Here is a 27,114-nt window from a genome sequence, read left to right on the forward strand (position 1 = left end):
AATAGAAATCAGATGTTTTTGCAAAGAGTGCTCAGTAGCTGTTTGCTCTGATTGTTTTGTGAGCAGTCATAACGGACACCCCTTATTGGATTTAAGGGATGATCAAGTTCAACAGGAGTTTATGGACAGAATGATAAAACTGAATCTCCATGTTCAAAACCGAATTAAAAAGTTTGAATTATATGCAGATTCTTTGAAGTCATTATTAGCAAAAGTCGACACTTCTGCTGAAAGTGCTTGTAATGCCGTCGACGAACAAGTTGCTAAAATCTGCTCAGAAGCAAAGCAAATAGGAGAAGATACCAAATTACAGATTCAAACGTCACACGATGAAGAAAGAAGAAAATTAACAAAACCCCTTGAAGAAATGAAAACATTAATAGAAAAAATGAAAGTCAGCCATAGATATTCTGCGGATGTTTTAGAGGATAAATCTATTGTCCATGTGGTAAAAAGAATACAACACGTTACCAAAGAAAATGACGAAAGTGGTTTGAAAAAGATGGATATACCCAATGTAAACTGCACATGGTTTGAAAAAGCAGTGATTGATACTGGTAAAACAATGTTGATGAAACAACTAGGAACGTTGTTATATCAGGAGGAATCCATGTTAACAGGTGTTTTCAAATTTGATAAAGTCAGTAAAGGAAAGAAGTGCTCTAGTAGTGACCACATTATTAAAGGACAGTCATGGTTTACAGATGTCGCCAAGACAGTAAAAGAAGGAAATGATTCAAGTTTGGGAGTGTATCTTTTCAGGAGAAAGAAAAACAACACAAATTGTTCTGCAGAATTTACGCTCACATTGATGAATGCAACTACTAGTAAAGCAATAACACAAACTCTAAGCCACACTTACACCCCAGAAAAAATGGATGGCTATGGTTTGCCATCATTTATAGACTGGGAAACGTTTTCGGATAAACAAAATGGTTTCTTGGACGAAAATAATAACTTCACAATAAAAGCAACTGTCAAAGTAACGAAAGTAGAAGAATTCAGAACATCGACAGAGAGAGAGAGAGATTGGGTTTAACGTCCACTCTATACAAACTATGTCATTTCGGGACTGACATGGTTTAATTTTATTTCAATAATTCGCTTGCGCGTAAGGGTCTTTAGCGGTGGGAGGAAACCGGAGGACCCGGAGAAACTCCATGAGGTTGGGAGGAAACCGGAGGACCCTCGACACAAACTAGATCATTTCGGGACTAACACATGGTTCAATTCCATTTCAATAATTCGCTTACGCAGTAGGAGGAAACCGGAGGACCCGGAGAAAACCCACGAGGTTGGACAGGCAACCCTACTCCTTGTCACGTACAGCTGGGGATTAGAAACCACGCCAGTTGACCGAATGACAGACCTTATAATACAACGCATGTGCTAACCATTCGGCCATCCAACCCCGCTAGCTGAAGAGGGAGACTTGAGGTATACTAATGCACCATCAAGATCTGTCCTTGATACAACATATCCAATCATTTGAAGATCACACAAAAGCAACAATTAAATCTTATTTTATTTTATACAGAATAATTTAAGATATTTACAAAACCAGGTAATAAAATATTATAAACATTGAATTATATTAATATACAAGTTTTATCTTGCAATAATGAAAATATATGAACACGGTTTAAGTACAAATCTTTCATGCAATTTATTCTTTAAAGATACATTATGGAAGATAGGTAAAGAGCTGGCAGTTCTCACTATAATAGTTAAAAACTAAATAATGTAAAGGGAATATGCTGAAAATTTCAGTCAAATTGCTTCACTGTAAGCTGAGAAAATCTTGTTTTAAATTCCCGTAGCCTTGATTGTCATTGTTGGCGCTGTCACGATAATTAACAAAGTCTTGATATCCATTTTTGAGTTTAATCATCAACAGATGTTGAACAGCAGATAGGATTCAAATCCATTCAAAATAAGATGTCATCGAGAGTTGATTATGGTCTTTTCATGTTAATAAATGTCTAATTAATAAATGATAACATTTCAGGTCTAAGGAAAGACCTGCAATTGCTAGATTTACCTCTTGCATAATGTATGTTTAAGTTTATGCGATTAGGTTAAGATATAAAGAGGCAATAACACTTACGAAATCTTTGCCGATTTCAAAATAATGAGACTTTATTATACAATTACAATGTGCTGAGCCATCGCTGAGAAATAACGATTTCAAATGTTAATTTATAAGACATACAAATGTTTTAGAGATTTTCAAATACCCTTCTTAAAAGTATCCCAGTGCATGGATTTCAGTAATATTTTGAATATGATATTCAAGTGAGAGTGATTTCGACCCCCTTGTATACTACAATATTGTGAAAGCGGAATCTCTAACAACGATTATAAATGTCCAAATATGGTTCAGTTCTGGTCAGTATTTACAAACACTTAGAAACCAGTGACGCCCATAATTTAATTTGCAGTAGGATCTTTGATGGGTCTCTTTTTAATCTGGTTGAATCCAAAGAGAGAGAGAGAGAGGGAAATGGAGTTTAACGTCCACTCAACACAAACTAGGTCAGTTTGGGACTAACATATGGTTCAATTTTATTTCGATAACTTGCTCACGTGTAGGGATCTTTAGCAGGGGGAGGAAACCGGAGGACCTGGAGAAAACCCACGAAGTTGGACCGGCGATCATACTCCTCGTCACGTACAACCGGGGAATCGAAACCACGCCAGTTGACTCAATGACAGACCTTGTGATTTAAAGCACACAAGTTATCTATTCGCGCCCGACCCCCCCAAGGTAATAAATGGGACTGATTTGTATGTATAATAATGATGAACACAAATAATTCTTAAAGATACATTATGTAGAATTTAAATAAAGAACTGGTCGTTCTTGCTATAATAGTTCAAAAATAGATAACGCAAAATTAATATATTGAAAATTTCATTCAAATTACTTCATTCTGAGTGAAGTTATCACTGTTTGAAGTTTTGACAAGATGTGACATAGATTATTTATTATCGTAGCAATGGTACTTGTTAATCACGACTCGGCCTTGATTCACCATTTTTAATTAAATCATTAAATGGCGATGGTGTTTCAATCCAGTTAAATCTCTGCCATCCGATAGTCTAGAGAGTTGATTATAGGCTTGTTATGTGAATAAATGTTTACATAATAATTTATATAACATTTGAAGCCAAATCAAGACCTGGAATAGGCAGAGGCCATCGAAAGTATAAAACACGAAAATGAAATATAGATCTGTGTTTTAATCAGATTGATAGCGAGAGAGAGAGATATATGGGGTTTAACGTCCACTCGACACAAACTAGGTCATTTCGGGACTAACATATGGTTTAATTTTATTTACATAATTCGCTTGCGCGTAGGGGTCTTTAGCAGTGGGAGGAAACCGAAGGACCCGGAGAAAACCCACGAGGTTGGACAGGTGACCCTACTCCTTGCCACGTACAACCGGGGATTCGATACCACGCCAGTCGACTCAATGACAGACTGTATGATACAGCCTGGAGGTCGGATGTTCGATCCCTGCATTGGCCGAGAAAGTTCATCTGGATTTTCCGACGTGGTTTCCCCCTTGTCAGAGGTGCAGAACGGAGGGCCTGACAAGGACAGCTGTCTAGTTATTCGGATGAAACGAAAAAAGGTCCCGTGTATACATTGGAATGCACGTAAAAGATCCCTTGGCAGATGGAATTCGATATAAGAGTAGGCGATAGTGCCGCTGCCCGGGGCAAAATTTCCCTCATAGCACACTGTATGGCGTATGCCCGTCTTCATTAGCCCAGTATAGGAGCAGAACAGTAGGACGTTAAACCCCATTTCATTTCATTTGATATAACATCTGAAGCCAAAATAAAGACCTGTAATAGGCCGATTTATCTCTTACATAATCATAATGCATCTTTAAACATACATTATACAAGAGCTAAATCCGCCTATTGCAGGTCTTTCTTTAGGCCTGAAATGTTATCTAAATTATTAATTAGACTTTAATTAACATGACAAGACCATAATCAACTCACGGTGGCATCACTAGCCTGCGATATTTACTAAATTATAACCCGGTCTACTGCTTCTGATTAAATCAAAGATAGGTTGCCAGGCAACCAAACATACGTCCACAGCAGCTAAATCGTCCGGGCAGTCAACAAGTGTTGTCGCATATTTTTACTTTTTTCGGTAATGAAACATTTATAATACACTTAAATCTGTTTAAGAGTAACAACTCATGAAGTAATTATCAGAAAATCATTAGAATTTGTTTGGTTTTTATAGAGTTCTGCCCCATGCTAACGTTTAGTATACGAAACTTTTAATATCATGGATTTAGCTGTTCAAATCATAGAAATTCATTGAAAATCAATATACTTGTTCGTCTCAAGATCTTAAACTCTGTGTATCAATCTGAAGTCAATCGGATGATAACTTAAGTTTCTAGAGCGTCACAAGATTTTTCAAAGTGATCAAGGACCATAACTTTGGCAGTAATTATCAGAAATCGTTGAAAATCAATAGGATTCTTCGTCCCATGACCTTAAACACTGTGTATAAATTTAAAGTCAATCGGATATTAATTTAAGCCTATAGAGCATCCACAAGATTTTTTTGAAGTGATCAAGGGCCATAACTCTGGCAGTAATTATCGGAAATCGCTGAAAATCAATAGGCTTCTTTGTCTCATGGACTTAAACACTGTATATAAATTTAAAGTCAATCGGATATTAACTTTAGCCTCTAGAGCATCCACAAGCAATTGGGACGTCAGGCCGCTAGACGGACGGGGGCGACGACAATATATGACCACATTTCAGTGTGGGCGTATAAAAAATGGATAACAAGACTATGTTTTTTATTGTACCGACTTCAGTAATGCTTATCGTGGCTAGGCCCAAAATTCAATCGCTAAATACTCGGTTCAGGGAGGATCAATTTGACTGAAATTTTGAGCAAATTGCCTTTACATTATCTATTTTTTAAGTATTATAGTGAAAACTACCAGCTCTTTATCTCATCTCCCATAATGTATCTTTAAATAATAATAATAATAATAATAATAATCAACTTGGTTTAAGTTGACCAAAATAAGCGGAAGCTAATGGCGGTGTATTAGTTTTAGGTATAATCAATTGTTGTGGTATTCTGTTACTAACACCACTAGTTACTGGCGGTGTTAAGTTTGGGGAAGATATTGGTGGTGGAGAATTACTACGATTTAATAAACCACGTACAGGTATTGCGTCATCTCTCTTCTGTAAATATTTCAAATCAATCGGGGGATTACTGAAACGAAATGAAATATTTTAACAGTTTTACTACAATCAACTCTGATTTTGGAAACTAAATACCATGAAAACATAATTTTTCAACCGTAAAATTCCCCTCAGCAAAATGAAATGGTGTTTAACGTTGTACTTGAAGATGGTTCTCTAGCTGTTTGGATAGTACGAAAACCTGTGGTCCCGTGTATACATTTGCGTGCACGTAAAAGATCCCTTTACAGTTGAAATGCGATATAAGAGTAGTCCACAGTGCCGCTGCCCAGGCAAAATTTCCCTCATAGCACACTGCATGGGGTATGCTCATCTTCATTAGCTGGATTTTATGACTTGATTTTCCCTTGTCAGTGATGCAGGACGGAGGGCCTAACAGGGACAGCTGTCTTGTCGTTTGGATGGGATAAAAAGCCAAAGTTCTGTGTACACATTGGTGTGCACATTAAAGACCCATTGGCAGTTGGAATTGAATATAAGAGTAGGCCATAGTCAATGGCGTGGTTTTGTCATAACTTTTGGGGGGGACGGACGAACCCTGGAACATTTCATTACCAAACCAAAATAATAATTACAACAGTTTACTGTACCAGTGTTATTTTGATGGAAGCTGTAACTAGGGGTAATATGATGACAATATGGAAAAATTGACTACATACAATTAAGGAAGAAGATATCCTGAAGATCAGTGACTAACGGGACATTCATATGAATATAAACCTGAAAATCTGTCCTGGCGATCAAAATCATGGGGGGGACAGAGACCTATTCGTCCCCGTTCCGATTCTAAATCCACGCCCATGGCCATAGTGCCGCTGTCTGCGCAAAATTTCCCTCATAGCACACTGTATGGCATTAAACCCCATTTTAATTCATTTCATTTCGGTTAAACCCCATTTCATTTCATTTCTGAACTAAAAACTTGGTTGATAGCAAACCTTGCTGACAACTTTAGCCCTATAGGTCACTATCTATAAATTTTGTTTTTAAGATTGGTCAATATACTTACTTTTCTTTATCACTAGTGTGTGTTGTTGATGCTGGAGAAGCGTTAAAACTACTAGGTCGTATTTCTTCTGGTATAGGTGGTGGTGGAGCTTGTTGTCGATAGGATGTTGTTGTAGGAATAGCACTTCTTCTTATACCACCTCCCCCATATTGTACCTGTAAATATAGATATATATTAAACATCACAAAGGCTATATTCCAAGAATACAACCAGCGGCTGCCAGGCAGGATACGCCCACATTTTCGAGAGATGGATAGAGAACAAGCTAACAAGAAAGTGATTTTTCCTACAATCAAGGGCCATAATTCAGGAAATTACAATTCGATATGCGCATAAATCGAAAGGAACTGAGATCTTTGTGTTATAAACTTACATTTCAAGTTTCAACAAAATCGGATAAAAATTGTGACCTCTATAGGGTCCACAACCTTGATATACCATATTTTTACGCTATTTGAGAACGAACGGCGACCATTTTGTCTGTCAATTTTGGGCGATTTTCACAAAATTCAAACTCAACTGTCCTTAGGGTGGAACGGTAATATAATAATACGGTTTTTTAAATCGGATAAAAATTATGACCTCTAATGGGTCCACAAGCTAAAAACATGATTTTTCGTACAATCAGGGGCCATAATTCAGGAAGTTACGGTCCAATATGGGCAAATATTGAAAGGAACTGAGATCTTTGTGTTATAAACTTACATTTCAAGTTTCAACAAAATCGGATAAAAATTGTGACCCCTATAGGGTCCACAACCTTGATATACCATATTCTTACGCTATTTGGGAACGAAGGGCGGCCATTTTGTCTGTCAATTGGGCCGATTTTCACGAAATTCGAACTCAGTCATCCTTAGGGTGTAACGGTGATATAATAGAACATTTTTTTAAATCGGATAAAAATTATGACTTCTATAGGGTCCACAAGCTGAAAATGTGATTTTTCGTACAATCAGGGGCCATAATTCAGGAAGTTACTGTCCGATATGCGCAAATATCGAAAGGAACTGAGATCTTTGGGTTATAAACTTACATTTCAAGTTTCAACAAAATCGGATAAAAATTGTGACCTCTATAGGGTCCACAAGCTAAAAACGTGATTTTTCGTACAAACAGGGGCCATAATCCATGAAGTTTCGATCCGATACATGCCAATATCGAAAGGAGCCGAGATCTTTTGGGGATAAACCTATATTTCAAGTTTCGTCGAAATCGGATAAGAATTGTGACCTGTAGAGAGTCCACAAACAATTGTGGACGTCCGGACGGACAGGGGCAACGGCATAATACGTCCACATGAAAATGTGGGCGTATAAAAAGGTTTACGGATAATCGAAAAAAAAAACTCAAACAAAACCCCCCAAAAAAAACCAATGTCAGAAATGCTGTTAACATATTTACGGCAATGATTGTTAATGTAAATAAAATTAAAGGATATTATCATGTGATACACACGAAACATTTTTAAATTTATTTTACACAAGCTGGCCTCAGATCAGTTAATGTGATCAATAGCTTATACACTTTTTAAAGTTACAATGTAATATAAAAAATTGTTGCTTTCAATTTCAAAAATTTGAAAAATCTTTCCCATTTTGGTTTCATGTGCCAATATGAAATGAAATTAAATGAAATGGAGTTTAACGTTCTACTGTTCTGCTCCTATACTGGGCTAATGAAGATGGGCATACGCCATACAGTGTGGCTATGAGGGAAAATTTGCCCAGGCAGCGGCACTATCGCCTACTCTTATATCGAATTCCAACTGCCAGGGGATCTTTTACGTGCACACCAATGTTTATACGAGACCTCGGTTTTTTCTCATCCGAACTACTAGACATTATCCCTAGCCAGGCACTCCATCCTGCACCACTGACAAGGGGGGCAACCATGCCGGAAAATCGTGATGAACTTTCTCGGTCAATACAGATATCGAACAAGGGACCTCCAGGTTGGCGAGCCAAGATAATACATGGACTAGACCATCTGCGCCATATAATCATTTAACGTTAAAATGGACAACACTTACATCTTACTCACTGAGCCACTGTGGCTCCTCCAGTCATTACAGACATCACATACAGTCAAATATAGATATACAGTCATATATAGACATCACATACAGTCAAATATAGATATACAGTCATATATAGACATCACATACAGTCAAATATAGATATACAGTCATTACAGACATCACATACAGTCAAATATAGATATACAGTCATTACAGACATCACATACAGTCAAATATAGATATACATTTGGGACTAACATGGTTCAATTTTATTTCAATAATTCGTTTGTGCATAGGGGGTTTTAGCAGTGGGAGGAAACCGGAGGAACAGGAGAAAACCCACGAAGTTGTACAGGTGACCCTACTCCTTGTCACGTACAACTGGACAATAGAAACCACGCGAGTTGACTCAATGACGGACTTTATGATACAGCACGCACATGCTAACCATTCGGCAATACGATTTATGACGGCAATACACAGTGCTATTTAATATTGTACCTGAGGTTGTCTATGTTGGTTTGGTATAGGTCGTGGAATCATCACATTAGTATTAGGTAGACGAGAATCACCATGTTGATGATTGGAACCATAACTAGAAGAACTATAATTGTGCTGAAACAAATAATATATTTATCATAAATACTGACATTAACATATGAAGGGGATGTCTCTATCTACTTCAACTTTAGATCAAATGAAAACACGAAGACTCAGTCGTAAAAATCCTACACCCTTTGACATGTTGGAAATGAAATGGGGTTTAGCATCCTGTTTTTCTGCTCCAATTGGGCGAATGAAGACAGACATACGCCTTGTAGTACGCTATGAGGGAGAAATTTTGCCTGGACACGGCGCTATGGCATACCCTTATATCGAATTCCAACTGCCAAGGGATCTTTTATGTGCTCGCCAATGTATACACAGGACCTTGTTATTTTGTCCCATCCAAACAACTAGACAGCTGTCCTTGTCAGACCCTCCTTCCTGCACAAGAGGAAACCACACTGGAAAATCACAATGAACTTTCTTGCCCAACACTGGCAGCGAATCTGCTACCTCCAGACTAACGATCTAGCATCTTACTCACTTAGCCACCGTGGCTCTGACATGATTTGGAAGGTAGGGGATCACTGTTATTGGAAATCAGTAACCAGATACTATACTAATGTCCAAAAGAAAGTATACACTGTGCATTTTGTGCTGCATCAACTAAGTTGTTTTTCCATGGTATACGGTATTTGGGTAGAATGTCAATTTGTTTCACATTTTTATTTTGCTTAGAAATGTTGAGTTTGGACGCAAGAGACAAACTCAGTAATGCTTTATCAAATGTTTTTAATCTAAACAAATCTTAGTCATATTTTTAGTGTGTATACTTTCTTTTGGACATCAGTATAGTTATGTACATGTTACCAGATATACGGCAAATAGAATCAGGAATCCCAATTATGCTACTTATTTATAGTCGACATAAATTGATTTGAATTGACCGGCTGGTGGAAACCACTTACACCATATTTGTAGGGAGAGGGAGGGTTATGGGGTTTAACGTCCACTCATCTCAAAGTAACATATGGCTCAATTTTATTTCAATAATTCACTTGCTATAAAAGGTCTCTAGCAGTGGGAGGAAACTAGATGACCAGGAGAAAACCCACGAGGTTGGACAGGCGACCCTACTCCTTGTCACGTACAACCTGGGAATCAAAACTACGCCAGTCGACTCAATGACAGACCTTACGATACAGCGCGCACGCGCTAACCATTCAGCCATCCAACCCCCACAACTTCGTTCAGACAGGATAATAAAATAAAAGAAAGTAATAAAACCTACAATAACATTTCCACCAGGTCTCTGATTAGCCGTTACTGACGGCATTTCAAATGTCCCGACTCTATGATGATTGATCTGCTGTTCATTTATCTGTTTGTTTAACCATTGAATAACTAGAAATAATATAAACAAATAGAATCATATCACGGATGGTAGGTTCCCACTAGCATGATTCACCACTCGTTTGTGTTCTAAGGGAGAGCTGAAAAAAGCTCACCTTAATCTGAATCAACAAACTGAAAAAATCACTCCCTCCAATACATAAGGAGAGCAATTTCTAATTCTAAGGCTGACCTTAAAAATATCTTTGTTTCGCCTAACGCGACCGACTAACTAAAACCACCCCCGACTTAAATTATTTTATTGCACTTTTCCACGATCTTTTTATTTTATTTTGTGTGTCAACCTGAAATATATCACGAGAGTTATTTCCCTTTACTATGGCTATGGTTTGATTCATTATTGAAACTGGTTGATCAAGACGAAAGCGTCATAGGTGTCGCTTCTCAACAAAATGGTTGCAGACGAATACACGTCCATTCCCACGAAATGATTCTGCTTCTATGTCTGTGGTGCGTAGTTTTAAACATGACGACGATATTTTCAATATCCGTTTTCGAGAAAAATGAAGGCACAACCCGCAGTATCGTTAAAAACGTGTTGAAGGATGTTCACACTTCAAGTTCGTGGCAAATCGTTTGCGAGTCGGGCATCCCGAAAAATTCCCGATGTCATTCACTCATTTATTTTTTTGCCAATTGAATAAAGAAGACGAATGTTTCCACCCGGAAAATTATTAAGCTGTCAAATTAGCTCTTAAGTTTAATAAAAAAAACTTTCAGTTCGTTACTTTTTACGTCAGACCCCAAATTCATTAAACAAAATTAATGAATCTGTAGTATACAGCTAAAAAGTTTTCTGTATTGATTTCTCTAACTTTAAAAAAAAAATCTGAAAAAAAAACCGACCTACCGACCCTTCTCCTCGATTGTGGGTCGGGTTTGGTGAAACAAAGATATTTTTAAGGTCAGCCTAAGGCAAGGAAGGAAAATCTCCACTTGGTCGACATTCAGGCGTGCGGTTGAGCGCCTCAACAAACAATGACTGATTGGCGCTACAATTAAAATCATGGTTTTAATCACAGAGTAATCGTGGTGATCCTATCAGGTCTTACCATATATTGAGGTCAGTCGTAGCAACATGTTGATTGTATTGAAACGTATCTACACGTACCAGATCGTGGACTCAATAGGGACAATCGTATCGTAACGCATCACACAACAGTGGGAACCTAGCATAAACCACTGAATAACAAGAGAAATAATACAAATGAAATGAAGTTTAACGTTCTACTGTTCTGCTCTGACTGGGCTAATGATGACAGGCATACGCTATACAGTGTGCTATGAGTGAATTTTGCCCTGGCAGCAGCAACTACAGCCTACTCGTATATTCAATTTCAAATGCCAAGGGTACGCCAATGTCTACATGGGACCTTGGTTTTTCATCCTGTCTGAATGACTTGACAGCTGTCCTTGTCAGGCCCTCCCTGTCTGCACTACTGACAAGGGGAAACCACGTCGGTAAATCTGGATGAATTTTCTCTACCAATGTAAAGATCGAACACCCGACCTCCAGGCTAGCAACCAGTGTCTTAGCCACTTAGCCACATATATGGTTATATCTCAAGACCAGCTTTATACAGAAGCAGACTGTCAGCCCACAATACAATCAACATATACAATCCAATAAAATCAACATTTTTATTTTTGAACCTGACAAAAAGGTGGGTGTCTCTTTAAGATACCTCCAGATTATTTTTCCCTTTAAGTATGTAATATTATATCTACGTTTATAAACCGAACCCTACATTAAAGGGACAATAACACTCTTGCTGGCTTGACAGTTCCAGTAAATAAATATTAGCCTTATTCTAAGTATTAGATGTTTAAGTGTCCTACCTGTTGTGTAAATTATCCATTACATCCTATTTTACTTGTCCGTAGGGTTCAAAAATATTTTTAAATCCAAGTCACATTTGAAAAGGTTTACGTCAGGCTTTTCAAATCATTTAGTTGAATTTTTCCAATTTTTTAAATTAGGTGTGTTAAGATGAAATTTGTATCATTAATTAGTTGGAATACTGTAAATTAGTACAATTTGTTGACCAGAATAAAGATTGGGACATATTATTCTGTTACAACAAGAGTGGTATTGAGCCTTTAACAATATACAAGTAATACAATAATACATACCATTTTCGTTTGTTTTTAATAACTGTCGACTTTCTTCTAGTTTTTGTGTCGTACTTTCAAGGTTTTCACTCAGTTTCTGACACTGGAAAAAACCATACAATTTCACAGATTTGAAAATTTTGAGGAATTTTCTCAGCCAAGACCATGATCAAAAAGCGAGAGAGAGAGAGAGAGAGAGAGGAGAGAGAGAGATGGTGTTTAATGTTCACTTGACACAGACCCGATTATTTTGGGACTAACACATAGTTCAATTTTATTTCAGACAACTCTACTCCTTGTCACATACAACTGGGGAAGCGAAGCCTAAGTAAATTCTTGGATTATCTTCTGCTAACTTCTTTTTTGTCGTTTAATTGCCGATTCTGTTTTACGTTTACACCCCTCAATGTTCCCATCACTGTCTAACCATTCGATCAAGACTAACAACCTGTCTTTAAGCCAAGCTGGCAGACAATAATCCATCAGGCTGCCAGTTAGTGATACCCTGATATGATTGCCTAGTGGTTGCCCCATGGGTGTTTTTCAGAGAATTTATTATTTTTCTAGTAAGATTGGATATCTCTACTTTTCATATATACCAAATTTGCCATTATTTTTGGGAAATAACCACCAGATAAATACTTTCGGGAGGATATATCTTTAAATCTATAAAATAATCAAAAATAATTTTACCCCTTCTTCCTTTAGTTTAAGTGTGTCTTTTGTACTGGCTAGATCTTGTCGTAGTTTTTCTAATTCTTGATCTTTTTCACCCAATAGTTTTTCTTGTTCTGTTGCTATCTGACTCCGTAATTTTACCTTCAAAAATAAAAATAGATTGAAAATTTAGATTAAACAGACGAGCCTACTCCTTGTCAAGTACAAGCGGGGGAGAGAGAGAGAGAGTGAGAGAAATGGGGTTTAACGTCCACTCGACACAAACTAGGTCATTTCGGGACTCACATATGGCTCAATTTTATTTCAATAATTTGTTTGCACGTAGGGGTCTTTAGCAGTGGGAGGAAACCGGAGGACCTGTAGAAAACCCACGAGGTTGGACAGACGACCCTACTCCTTGTCACGCACAACCGGGGATTCGAAACCACGCCAGTTGATTCAATGACATACCTTATGATACAGTGCACACGTGCTAACCATTCGGCCATCCACCCCCCCCTACGTACAAGTGGGGAATTGAAACCATGCCACTTGACTCAATGACAGCCCTTATGATACTACGCACTAATTAGAGAGAAAAGCATAATGTTTCAAGTACAGTAAGCGCAGGAGGACCGCACAACACACAAATAAAACCCATAAGATAAACCTGGGAACGCAGACATTGCAAGCAATAAACATATTATATATATAGGGTATATCAAATCAGTTATCTTTAGTATGTCAACAAATTTTAATGGTTGTTTTTTCTGAATAAGTTTGGAAATTTTAAATATATTATCACATGCACGGAACCAGATAAAATTATAAACTTACCTTTGCATGGTAATTTTTAATTTCACCTTGTAATTTTTTAATAATTTCATTTCCTTTCTTTAATTCTTCTGACATAGCTTTCACTTTATTTTCTAATTTACTGATTTCCTTACATCTTCTTTCTAAATCTTCATCTATCTTTCTCTATAAAATAATAATATATCTCTATAATATAACAATATATCTCTATAATATAATATCTATAATAATATATCTCTATAATATAGTAATATATCTCTATAAAATAATAATATATCTCTATAATATAATATATCTCTATAATATAATAATATATCTCTATAATATAGTAATATATCTCTATAAAATAATAATATATCTCTATAATAATCTCTATAATATAGTAATATATCTCTATAAAATAATAATATATCTCTATAATATCTCTATAAAATAATAATATATCTCTATAATATAATAATATAGTAATATATCTCTATAATATAATATATCTTGTCATCATGATACTCTGTGAAGTTTAAAGCCATCTAAATAACAATACCCACATCATCTATAAACCTTACATACATCACCCCTGACAACTCGACACAGGGTCTTATACATCATCCCTGACAAAATCATTTAAAATCACCCCAAATCATCTAATTTGTACTTGTGTCCAGTTTAAAGCTGACTGATTAATTATGATAATGAGTGTCCAATGGGCGTCTTCGCTAAAGATAAAGGAACATAATTTATTGGCGAGGCGGTCCTACGTGTTTACCTTATAGCACAGTTTTCCTGTACATTCATTACGAACTCGTGTGTTGACAAACGTTAGTTTTTGTCGTTAATATGGAATTTAATACCGATACAGTTCTCTTACCATCGATCAGGTCACGTGGAACCGAGTTTTTACTAGCGACACCTGGTGGGAATTACCTCAGCGAGGACACCCGTTTACAAGTATTTAATTTCCTGACCACTGTTCAAAAATTAATCATTATATATCAATATCAGTGATCGAGAAATTAAACACTTGTAAATTGGACACTCATTATCAAAACTGAATGGTCAGCTTTAAAACGAACACAAGTACAAATTAGATGATTTTTGGAGATTTTAAACGATTTTTAAACAAAGATTTGATATTAAATGAATGTGAAAGAAATTGAGGCTAAATACTCAAGTTTAAATGATACCCTGGGTTACAGTGATGGATGTTTAATAAAGCGCACTGAGAAAGTCAATCTCATAATTTAATATGAAGACTGTAGGAAACTATACTTACTTGTCTTTCTTGTTCGGAGTCCAGTAAATCGGACGATTTGGATATAACTTGTTCTTTATCTTTTAATTCTTGTTCAAATACAGCTATTCGTGTTTTATACTGATTAATCAACTTCTCCTTCTCGTGATTCTCACTATCTAACGTATTGTTCTGTTTTCTCAACGATTGAATTTCTTGTTTAGCTCGCACATGTTCTTCTTCTATTCCCGATAATTTAGCTTTTAATTCTCGGATCAGTGACTCGGATTTATATTTTTTATCTGTTAAATCCTGGAAAACAAATTATTAATTTATACGCGATCAAGACAGAGAAAGAGAGAGAGAGAAATGAGGTTTAATGTCCACTGGACACAAACTCGATCATTTCAGGACTAACATATGATTCAATTTCATTCAATAATTTGCTAGTGCGTAGGGGTCTTTAGCAGTGGCAGAAAACTGGAGGACCCAGTGAAAACCCATGAGGTTAGACAGGCGATCCTACTCCTTGTCACGTACAAGCGGGGAATCGAAATGAAATGTTTAAGTCCTACTGTTCTGCTCCGACTTGGCTAATGAAGATGGGCTTACGCCATGCAGTGTGCTATGAGGGAAATTTTGCACGAACAGGGGCGTTATGGTTTACTCTTACATCTGCCAAGGGATCCTTAACCCGCACACCAATGTATACACGGGACCTCGGTTTTTCGTCCCATCTGAACGATTAGACAGCTGTCCTTGTCAGACTCTCCGTTCTGCACCACGGATAAGGGAAACCATGCTGGAAATGTCCCAATGAACATTCTCAGCCAACACCAGGAGCGAATTTGAGATCTCCAGACTAGCGAGCCAGCATCTTACTCACTTAGCCACCGTGACTCCCCGCGTCATTGTGAAACCCTTGTCTAATTACCTTGTTTATACCCTCTATCTCGAAGATTCTACTCTCTAATTGTTTGACTATTTTAGTATGAGCTTGTTCTATCTCTCGTCTATCTCTATCGAATTTCTGTTGATAACTCGACTGCATCTGGTCAATAGAAAAAAAAAATACAAATTATATTCTCATCATTCAAATTTTCTGAAGGGGGGAGGTTATCCGAAACTTTTTATTCTGAAATGTGTAACATAATCAGATCATCTAATAACTGTGGATTGGACTTCTTTAATTCAGCAAGACGGTACGACGGTAACAAACATTAAACTACAGTACATGTATAACAACCAATACATATTATAATATTGTAATCCATACGGCCATCGTCTTAATTCACGTCTGCCTCCATGGTTCTGTGTTGAGCTATTCAACTCAACTCACTGACTGACTTCATCAGAAACCTAAACCAATTTATAGGTGAGGTATGAAATTACATATTATTGATATTGAATAAAAAGAATTATGATGACAGCTGAATACTAATAAATAAATAAATTAAAGGTCGGCGGGTTCTCCGACATGACCATTTCAATATGGCAGTAGCTTATCTTAACAATATTTATATCGATGTTAGAAACAGCGGTTAGGTCAAAAGGACAGCAGAGACTTCACCCTTTGTTACAAATGTTAAAGCTATGTAATAAACATGGGAAAACTAGCATTTAAAAAATGTTGTTGCCAGGGTAACTCATTTTTTTGGAAAAAATTATGAAAAACATAGGTACACTATATCTCTGTAACTAATTAAGATATCTTCGCCAAATTGCCAGGATATATAAATTAATATCTACCACAGAATCAGACAGAAAGCAGTTTGAATTATCATTAATATTTCAAAAGTTATCAAATTATTTCTCCAAAGACAAAATATTGTGGTGAGGCAAATGTTTTAAACATCATTTTCCAAGAAACTATGAAAATTATAGAGAAAAACCCTCTTTCTGATTTAAGGGTTATCATTAAAGAATAAGCAGTCCGAAAATGAGACATTTATCTTTATTAGAGTCAGAGATATGGTGTACCCAAATTTTTCATACTTTTTCCAAAAAATGTGCTACCCTGGCAACAACTTTTTTTTCTTTATTTTTAATGTTAGTTTTCCCTTGTTTATTACATTTCCTAACTACTTGTGCCATCTTCAATTCACTAGCTTTAAAATTTTAGAAAGAATTTTTCGGGCAGCCTCACCCCTTAATCCCAAATAAAGTGGGCATAAATCATGAGGGAAACTTTGCCCAGTTAACAAATTCTAATTTCTATTTCCAAATTCAGGGGAATCTTTAAAATTCTGCTATGGGCATAAAACACAACCTCAGCTATAGACAATTTCAAAAATTTCATATGGTCAATTTCAAAAATTTCATATGGTCAATTTCAAAAATGTCATATTGTCAATTTCAAAAATGTCATATTGTCAATTTCAAAAATGTCATATTGTCAATTTCCATTTGGGATTTTTCTTAAAACTACCATATTATCAATTTCCTGTATTAGGGTGACCCACCATAAATCAATATCTCCAAATATCTCGACAATTACGCCACAATATTTATATATATGCCAAGCCTCAAATCAGTTTCACACAATTATAGTCACTAAATAAACGATCATGTTGTACTTAATAAGCTATGACCATTAATCATCTATAAATAATAGACTGAAAACTGGTTCCAAGTGTCGTCCATAACATCCAGACACTTTTGATTAAAAGATAGGTTACGTGCCCTTGTTTTGTAATTAGTCTCGCTTAACCAGTCTATCGACCATTCTACGTCTAATTGACAAGTCGGGATAATCAATACTACTTTTTTACGAAACATAACAGAAAGCTAGAACAAGAAATTGAATTTAGAAATAAGCACTTTAGCCAACTCAACAATTGTTTTAAGAAACTTGTAAAAGTAAAATGAAACTACTGCTAGTATCATGTTCCTGCTAACGAAAGTGATTCAGAGATATTATTTGTACTAAACCAAAAGATGCCGCTCTCAACGGTACAGTTAATGATAAAAGCAATTTAAAAAATAAAAGAAACGTATTTTCTAAAGCTGCTGTAATAACCAAGAAGCTAAATTTTACTGCTATTCAAAATCGTCAACAATAGATTTTTTACGGCTGTAATAGTTGATATATTTGTAGAGAATTGCACGTGCCATGGCTATTTATCGACTCAAAGAGAGTGCGGGGTAGTCAGAAATCAGTTCGAGACACGCAACTGAAGTGTGCACATTTAGCCGTGTCGAGACCAACTTTCTGTAGAGTGCACGGGTCACCCTACCTGTATGGATTTTTCTCAGACCTGCCATATTGTTGATTTCCTGTGTGGATTTTTTTTACAGAACTGCCATATTGTCAATCTATTATATGGATTTTTCATCGAAATGCAATTACCTGTATGGATTTTTCTTTCTCTAAAGCCATATCTTCTTTATGTTTAGATGAAACATTATTCATACTGGACGACCATTCAGCTCGTAATCTATCTAACTCTGCTGTACGGGAAGCTAAAGTCTAAAATCAACAAAAATATCATGATGATTATAATACAGATCTATATTTCGTTTTGTTTTTTTTTCTTACTTTCTATGGCCTCCACTTCATGAATGGCTTTTGACCCTATGACGTTAGACATTTGATTACGCAACCAGTGTTGATGTTTCAAGTGGGCTACGCCAAAAACTTGCCATAACAGACTGTTTCATTGGCTAATCTCTCACATCAACCAGAACGTCATAAAGTTATATAACAAATTTTCCAAATCCTAGTGTAATAAAGACAAGTAAAACGAAATTTTGAACTATAAAAAACAAAACGAAATAGGATCTGTGTTTTAATACTAATCGTGTGATGAGACCGCTGATTGATGTCGTAATTCATAACATTCAGAATCCGGATTACTCAAAACCTTTTTTGGTTGAAGTCTTCGAGTCCCTTGTTACAAATATGGCACTGAAACGCATTATGGTACACGATTCGTGTAGCAATGTTAAAAGGCTTATTTTGTCTTAAATATTGGATATCAGAAGCCCATCGTTTCTCGGTAAGATCACAGCATCAATGTTGATTAAAATTGACAGATAATTCGTGTTTTCAATGTCGAAGGTTTTGGATGATATTAGCTACTTTAACTTAAATCTTGAGTAGTATGAAGCTGACAAGATAAAGTAAACTTACCTCTTGTGTGGTATGAAGTTGACTAGATAAAGTATTATTTGTATGTTCTAATCTTTGATGTAGAGTACAATTCGTTTCCTGAACAAAAAACAATATAAATACAAAACATCATGTCTAAAAATATAAAATATATCATTAAATTAAAATATTTCTCACACTTCAAAGAGAAATGATTAGGCTACCATCTTGTAATCATCATTTTACTAATGCATACTAAACTCACGCTGTCTACAATTAAAATAAACACAACAGTTCTATGGATAACAATTACTGTATTTCTATTAAAACTACGTTTCAACAATGATTCGCTTGTAGCTTTAATAGAAATACAGTAATTGTTATCCATAGAACTGTTGTGTTTATTTTTAATGTGATCAATTACTAAATGCCATTCAAACAGTATGTCTACAATAAACTCCGCTTGAGGACAGACACTAAGCCAGATGATTGACATTTAAGTCTTAAACCGACGATTTTGGTCGAAAACACCTAGTATGTGTGATCCCGAAAAAGGGTTGAGATAAAACGACACACTATAAGAGAGAGAGAGAGAGAGAGAGAGGAACAAGTCCATTTCAATATACCCAAGGAGAGATCCAATCTCCCTCTGTTAACTTTGTTCAAGGAGAGAGAGAAATGGCACTCGACACAAACTAGGTCATTTCGGGATTAATATATCGTTCTATTTTATTTCAATAATTTGTTTGAGCGTAGATGTCTTTAGCTGTGGGAGGAAATCAGAGCACATAGAGAAAACCAACGAGATTGGACAGGCACTTGACTCAATGACAAACTTACAATTTAACAGGCATCATTTTTAACAATCGGTGACCCCTCCCTCCAACACTGTATAAAACCTACCTTTAGTTGTTTTAAACAATCTGCTAAATAAGATTTAACATCAGCGTCGGTACCTGGTACAAATTTTAATGACAGATGAGTTAAATGTTTAAATGGGTTCGTTTCTACCACGTTTAAAATGGCTACAGCCTTCTCGCCAGCCAATGAATTTTGAGTAACAAAATGTAAAACAAACCTGAAAGAGAATAATTATAAATATTAAATATTGGGGTATAACGTTCACTCGACAGAACTAGGTCAATTCGGGACTAACATATGGTCCAGTTTTATTTCAATAGTTTGCTTGTGTGTTGTAGGGGTTTTTAGCAGTGGGAGGAAACCGGAGGAGCTACGAGATTGGACAGACGACCCTACACCTTGTTATGTACAATTGCGGAATCGAAATTACGCCACTTGACTCAATGAAAGACTTTGTGATTTCCTGTTAAACCACTAGACCATCCAATCACCCAATCTACCCGATAGTAACAAACACCACCACATACTACCTAATGGAAGTATTATATTAGTTGGTCATCAAGATTTTCCTGCAGGGTTCCCCCTTGTCAGTCATGCAGGATGGACGGCCTGACAAGGACAGATGTCTAGTCGTTCAGATGGGACGAAAAAACGAGGTCCCATGTACACATTGGTGTGCACGTAAAAAATCCCTTGATAGTTGGAATTTGATTAAAGAGTATGCCGAAGTGTCGCTGCCCGGGTAAAATTTCCCTCATAGCACACTGTATGGCGTATGCCGGTCTTCATTAGCCCAGTTCGGAGCAGAACAGTAGGACATTAAACCCCATTTCATTTCATTTCATTTATATTAGTATTGGGTAGTATTGGGTGGTACTGAGTAGTATTGAGTGGTACTGAGTAGTATTGGTATTGGGTAAATCGCCCTGCCCTGATATATTATTGAATAGAAATCTTCATCAGAGAACCGGTTCATTGTGAAGATTGCTTACTTGGGTACTTCTTTATGTTCTTCTTTTAAACACATTTCTAACAGATCGATAAATTTCTGGGGAAATGCACCAAAATCAACCAAAAGGCCTTGCTGTACTTTCAAACTGAAATAAAATTAAACATAAATTACAAGGGATTATTGCTGTACTCATATTAAAGATTACTGCTGTATCATCTATACTCATATTAAAGTTGATGATTGTTAAAGATACATTATGGGAGATAAGATAAAGAGATGGCAGTTCTCGCTATAATAGTTAAAAACTAGATAGTGTAAAGGTAATTTGCTGAAAATTTCAGTCAAATTGATCCACTATGAGCCGAGAAAGAAGTGGGTGAAATTTTGGCATAGTCTCGGTCATCATTACTAAAATCATTAATATAAACAGCATAGTCTCGATTATCCACTTTTTTTTGATTTAATTATCTTTGGTCGTTAGCGGCATATAGGAATCTAATCCAGCCTACATCGAAGGCTAGCCTTGACATCGAGAGTTGATTATGGTCTGGATAAGTTAATTAATGTCTAATTAATAATTTAGATAACATTTCAGGCCTAAAGAAAGACGTTTCGACTAGGCTTCTCTAGTCATTATCATAGCTTGATAATGACTAGAGAAGCCTAGTCGAAACGTCGCTCAGTAAAAAGCAGTAATTGTATTCCATAGAATTGTGACCTGTATACTCTAGTTCAATTACTAAATGCCATTGAAACAGTCTAAAGAAAGACGTGTAATACACAGATTTTGCTCTTGCATAATGCATGTTTAATTGAGGAATTTGGAATCCCTTTCAAAGTTAAATCTCTAAAATGAATATCAGTCTAAATATGGTTGAATTCCGTTCCGTATCGATACAGATATTATCAATTCCGTTCCGTATCGATACAGATATTATCAATTCCGTTCCGTATCGATACAGATATTATCAATTCCGTTCCGTATCGATACAGATATTATCAATTCCGTTCCGTATCGATACAGATATTATCAATTGAAAATTTCCCAAAGTTTGACATCCTCTGCCGACGACATAAAAAAGTGAGCACTACCTATGGCATCTTTTGATGGGCCTCATTTTGTTAATATTAAGTAGCTGTGGTTTATAGCTGCGAGTTGGAGATACAATATCATATGTGTAATGGTCAAGTTAGTTGTGTTTACAGTGAATGTATTATTATGGTTATTTATCTGTGATCATCAACTTTATTTAGCCTAAATTGTCTTAGGCTTTTGGAGAGGAGCTGTGAAGCCCAAGGCTGAACGAAGGCATGTCACAATATGGAGGCAGGCATGAATTAGGTGGATGGCCGTAATGACTACAATATGATATGTTATGTTCCTGTGTGATGTATTGGTTGTTAGAATTATAGATATAATAACTTTTAATGATTGTTCCTGCATTTTTGAAATAAAGAGACAAATCAACAGTCATTGTTATGAATAGATCCTTTGATCCTATCTTACAATTTTTTTAAAGCTGTTGAATCGAAGCCAAGAGATTATCTTAGGATGATATTTTGGTTAAATTGTTTTGTTAATTAAACCTTGGATAATCAATTTAAGCAGGTATTTGCTTGGATTAAACCATGAAGGATTAGATAAATGCCATGGATTGAAAATCTTTCATAGATTGAATGAAATGGGGTTTAACATCCTACTGTTCTGCTCCAACTGGGTTAATGAAGGCGAATTTTGCCCAGAAAGTGGTCCTTCGGTCTACTCTTATATCGAATTCCAACTGCCAAGGGATCTTTTACATACGCGCCAATGTGTACACATGACCTTGGTTTTTGATGGCATTCGAACGACTAGGGGTAACCACGCCGGAAAATCCCGATGAACTTTCTCGGTCAAAACCTGGTGCAAACCCGTGACCTCCAAGCTAGCCTCTTACTCACTTAGCCACCGTGGCTCCCTTCATAGATTGAACATGGAAAAAAAATCAATAATGTCTAATCGTACAAATAACAAGTGAATATATGTTGTAGGCATGAAGTCAGAATAAAACTGATAAACATAAATTTGTAAAGCCTACCTTTGAAAACATTCTTCGTTTAAACGTAGAGTGTAAAGAAAAAACAAATCTTTATCATCAGTTAGCGACACAAACAATTCCTGAAACATACAAACAAGATAGGTTGCCAGGCAACGAAACATTCTTCCTCTCATAAACTTAAACAATGTATATAAATTCAAAGTCAATCGGATATTAACTTTAGCCCGTAGAGCGCCCACAAGCAATTGTGGATGCAGGATGGGGGTGACAACTATATACGACCACATTTCAATGTGGGCATATAAAAATGAATTTCATCTCAGGTCAATGACCAATTGAAAGTCATTAGGCTTCTTCATCTCAAATGATCATAAACACAGTCTATTAATTTCCATTCAACTCAAACTAGGCAAATTATATAGTACAATTACATTTATATTTCAGTAATTTACTTGCACATGGGGGGTCTTAAATGTGGGAGGAAACTAGAGGACCCTGAGAAAACCCACAAGGTTAAAGTTGCATAATATAAGATTTAGATATAGGGCTGACCATTCTCCCAATAACATTTCAAAAATAGATAATACAAAATGAATATTGAAAATTTCATTACAATTACTTTATTTTGAGCAAAATCGTTTTTGATTGTAACTATCATATTGGTCATTTGAGTCTTAGCCTCACTTCTCCATTTTTGACTAAATCATTAAATGGCCGAACCGTTCTAATCTAGTTAAAATCTAGAGCATCCAATGATTATGGTCTTGTCATGTTAATAAATATCTAATTAATAGTTTAGATAACATTTTATGCTCAAAGAAAGATCTGCAATAGGCAGATTTAGTTCCTGAATTACGCCGGACCGTACTGTCTGTCACTTTGCAAGCATGCTTTTAGCCACTTAACAGCCCAACCCCCCCAAAATGGCAGGGTAAAATCTAGGTTTGTATTCACTACAATCAAAAACGTCGTCAAATTATACCTTCCTAGATAATGTTGATGCTGTTAACTGTATTTCCATTCTGATATTGACACAACTCCGTCTGAAAATGAAAGAAGATACTGAATCAATATACATTGCATTGCTTTTTGCTGTTCCAGAATCGAAGACTTTGGATGATACTGAGTTACTAGAGACCTTTGTTTCAATAATTCATTTGCACATAGGAAAGGATCTGTAGCAGTGGGAGTAAATTGGCAGACCCAGAGAAAACACACGAGGTTGGACAGGTGTCCCTACCCCATCATGTACAAGGTGGAAATCAATGACTGACCTTATATGTAAAGCTCACACTTTAGATCACACAGCCACCCAAACCCCAGAGTTATGTTGGCTAAGTGGTTAAGACACTGGCTGTCGCGTGTTCGATCGCTGCATTGGACGATAAAGTTCATCAGGATTTTCCGAGGTGGTTTCCACTTATCCGTGGTGCAAGGACAAATGAAATGAAATGGAGTTTAACGTCCTACTGTTCTGCTCCTAACCTGGGCTAATGAAGACGGGCATACGCCATACAGTGTGCTATAAGGGAAATTTTGCCCGGACAGCGGCACTACGGCCTACTCTTATATCGAATTCCAACTGCCAAGGGATCTTTTACGTGCACGCCAATGTGTACACAGGACCTCGGTTTTTCGTCCCATCCGAACGACTAGACAGCTTTCCTTGTCAGGTCCTCCGTCCTGCATCACTGACAAGGGGAAACCACGCCAGAAAATCTGGATGAACTTTCTCGGCCAATGCAGGGATCAAACACCCGACCTCCAGGCTAGCGAGCTAGCGTCTTACCCACTTAGCCACGTGATCCCCGGTGCAAGGAGAGCTGTCTGGTCATTTGGATGGGACAAAAAACAAGGTCCCCTTTGGCGTGGACGTAAAAGATCCCTTGGCAGTTAGAATTCTATATAAGAGTAGGCTGTAGTGCCGCTGCCCGGGCAAAATTTCCCTCACAGCGCACTGTATGGCATATGCCTGTCTTCATTAGCCTAGTCAGGGCAGAACAGCAGGAAGTTAAACTCCATTTCATATCACCCAAATCCTTCTACATGATCTTATAAAAGAAATATCATTTAAAGATGGGTTCCCGCGTACAAACTGGGTGATTTAATGGTATATATGGACTAAAAACATATTCAAACTAATTAATTTGTCATAATTATGCTTCAAATCCTTCTCAAACATTGTAATTGCGAAGGAATGCTCTGCTAATAAAATTTGATCAAACCAGGTCATGTTTACGTCACGTCTTGGATGTCACAGGAGAATTCATTGCATACATTAGACAATGTTGTCTTTAATCGCTTACTATTTATTACAAATATCGAATCCTAATTAATTTCTCGGATTATCCACTCCCCGCGTCTTTTTCCGTCATTTTTATCTCAGAAAGTGTTGTACCGGTACGTCTAACTCTTCATAGCGTTTATCAACTTGTACATCAAGCGCTCAATGTTCGCGTGTGACCTTTGACATCACCCGTGCAGAAATTCTAAATCGTCGGGCTGTTGATTAGGGGAACCCTTACATTTTTGTCCTGTATACGCTCCATGAGTGTTTTTCGGGGAATCCAGTATTTTTCTAGTAAGATTGGATATCTCTAATTTCCATGTATATACCAAAATTGCCATACTTTTATTGGAAATAACCACCCGACAAATACTTTTCTGGGAACCCATCTTTAAGGTAATTGGAATTAAATTACTGCTTAAAAAAATCGCAAAACATAATTCTATTTTATTAAAATTAAAACTATCTCCAAATTTGAAATAAAACAAATAAATAATACCTATCTTCACGGTCTCCATATTTAAAGACAACTGGAAGCCTTTTTGTAAAGAGTTGGTCGGCCATTGTGTTAAAACATCAACCAATTAAGTACAGGTGTCATAAAGTTACTAAACTCATACTTTCATTTCACAAACCAATATCATATAATCATCTATGATGGAATTGACACAATGCTGGCTGGACGTTTCTATTGAAAACGTATTCTTCCACTGGCTCACTAATTAAAATATCTATCTTGTTTTTTTTTTATTCTAAGCTTTGTGTGCATTATCCAATATGCATTTGAAAAACACGGCTAAGCCGACCGTAAAGAGATGGTTGGATGTCAATTTCGTTTTCCTGTGGAATGTACATGTACATGTATTAATATTATGTGAATATGCCTACTTTCGTTTTATCAAAATAATATGTAAATAATAAACTTCTAGATTTCACAGAAACAGTTTTTCAGTTTCCATAGATTTCCAATACTCCAAAACAACGAATGAACAGTTTTAACGTAGTAATACACCTGTTTTGAAAGTGGAATCTAGTGATTAATAGAGTTTATCGAGTAATTATGACATGTTTTCTCCCGCTAGTTCTTTGCCCAGACATGTTCAAGCAGCCCGCTTCGGTTCATCTAAAACCTGCGATATTCATGAAGGAAAAAAAAAGAATACGAAAACATGACGATAACGACCAAAATGCACAAAATATTTTATAATAAAAAAAATAATATGTGCTTCTAGCCCTAAATCAATTAATCGTAAATTTAATAAACCAAATTTTATATTTTCTAGCAATAAAATATTTTCTTTCGTTTCATTTCTTTTAATAGATGCCAAATTTGTGTCATGGATAATATTACGGGAACAAATTTCCTGAGCTTGGATAATCGAGACAAAATCGAAGTATTACGAATGCACCACCGGGAAAGTCAAACGTTGTCACGCTGCAATGCATCCAGAGTGAGAAAGCAATCAAGGCTGGGGAGGACATGTTGCACCTCGATCATCATCATTTCAGGTATAACTCCAAGCATGTTCAGTATTATGTTTCAAATGTTCCGATTTTCAGTAACTTAGAATGATTCCGACAAAGCAATTAAGGATATGAACAGTGCCATTCAATAAAATGCGAATGCGATTAAAAATCTAATCATGTCGGTAGGCCTACACCAGATCAACACGATATCATGTTGATAGACGATGATGTCATCATCAGTCTAGGGACATGTGCAGGGAACGAGCACTGATCACTAGTGCATGTTTACAAACTATGTTCAAGACAGCTGCGGTTGATGTCAATCATGTAATTACATTTACCCTTTGCC

The 27,114-nt window shown here is 36.4% G+C and overlaps 1 protein-coding gene across 1 annotated transcript; it reads right to left on the reverse strand.

Moving 5' to 3' along the window:
* Positions 1–1,731: 1,731 nt before the first annotated feature.
* On the reverse strand, positions 1,732–26,398 carry LOC126817366 (spindle assembly abnormal protein 6 homolog). Its single transcript, XM_050544302.2, has 16 exons — positions 25,798–26,398; positions 23,994–24,054; positions 23,051–23,130; positions 21,013–21,117; positions 20,063–20,237; positions 19,202–19,279; positions 18,419–18,538; positions 16,004–16,120; positions 15,112–15,381; positions 13,863–14,006; positions 13,062–13,187; positions 12,390–12,471; positions 10,135–10,247; positions 8,799–8,912; positions 6,278–6,432; positions 1,732–5,278 (listed from the first exon to the last, which is right to left on the reverse strand). Exons 1-16 carry the CDS (start codon positions 25,860–25,862, stop codon positions 5,056–5,058), a joined length of 2,028 nt encoding a protein of 675 aa, XP_050400259.1. The 5' UTR covers positions 25,863–26,398; the 3' UTR covers positions 1,732–5,055.
* Between the last annotated feature and the right edge of the window lie 716 nt (positions 26,399–27,114).

This window comes from Patella vulgata, chromosome 4 (genome assembly GCF_932274485.2).
Source record: "Patella vulgata chromosome 4, xgPatVulg1.2, whole genome shotgun sequence".
In the NCBI taxonomy this organism is placed as follows: Eukaryota; Metazoa; Mollusca; class Gastropoda; family Patellidae; genus Patella; species Patella vulgata.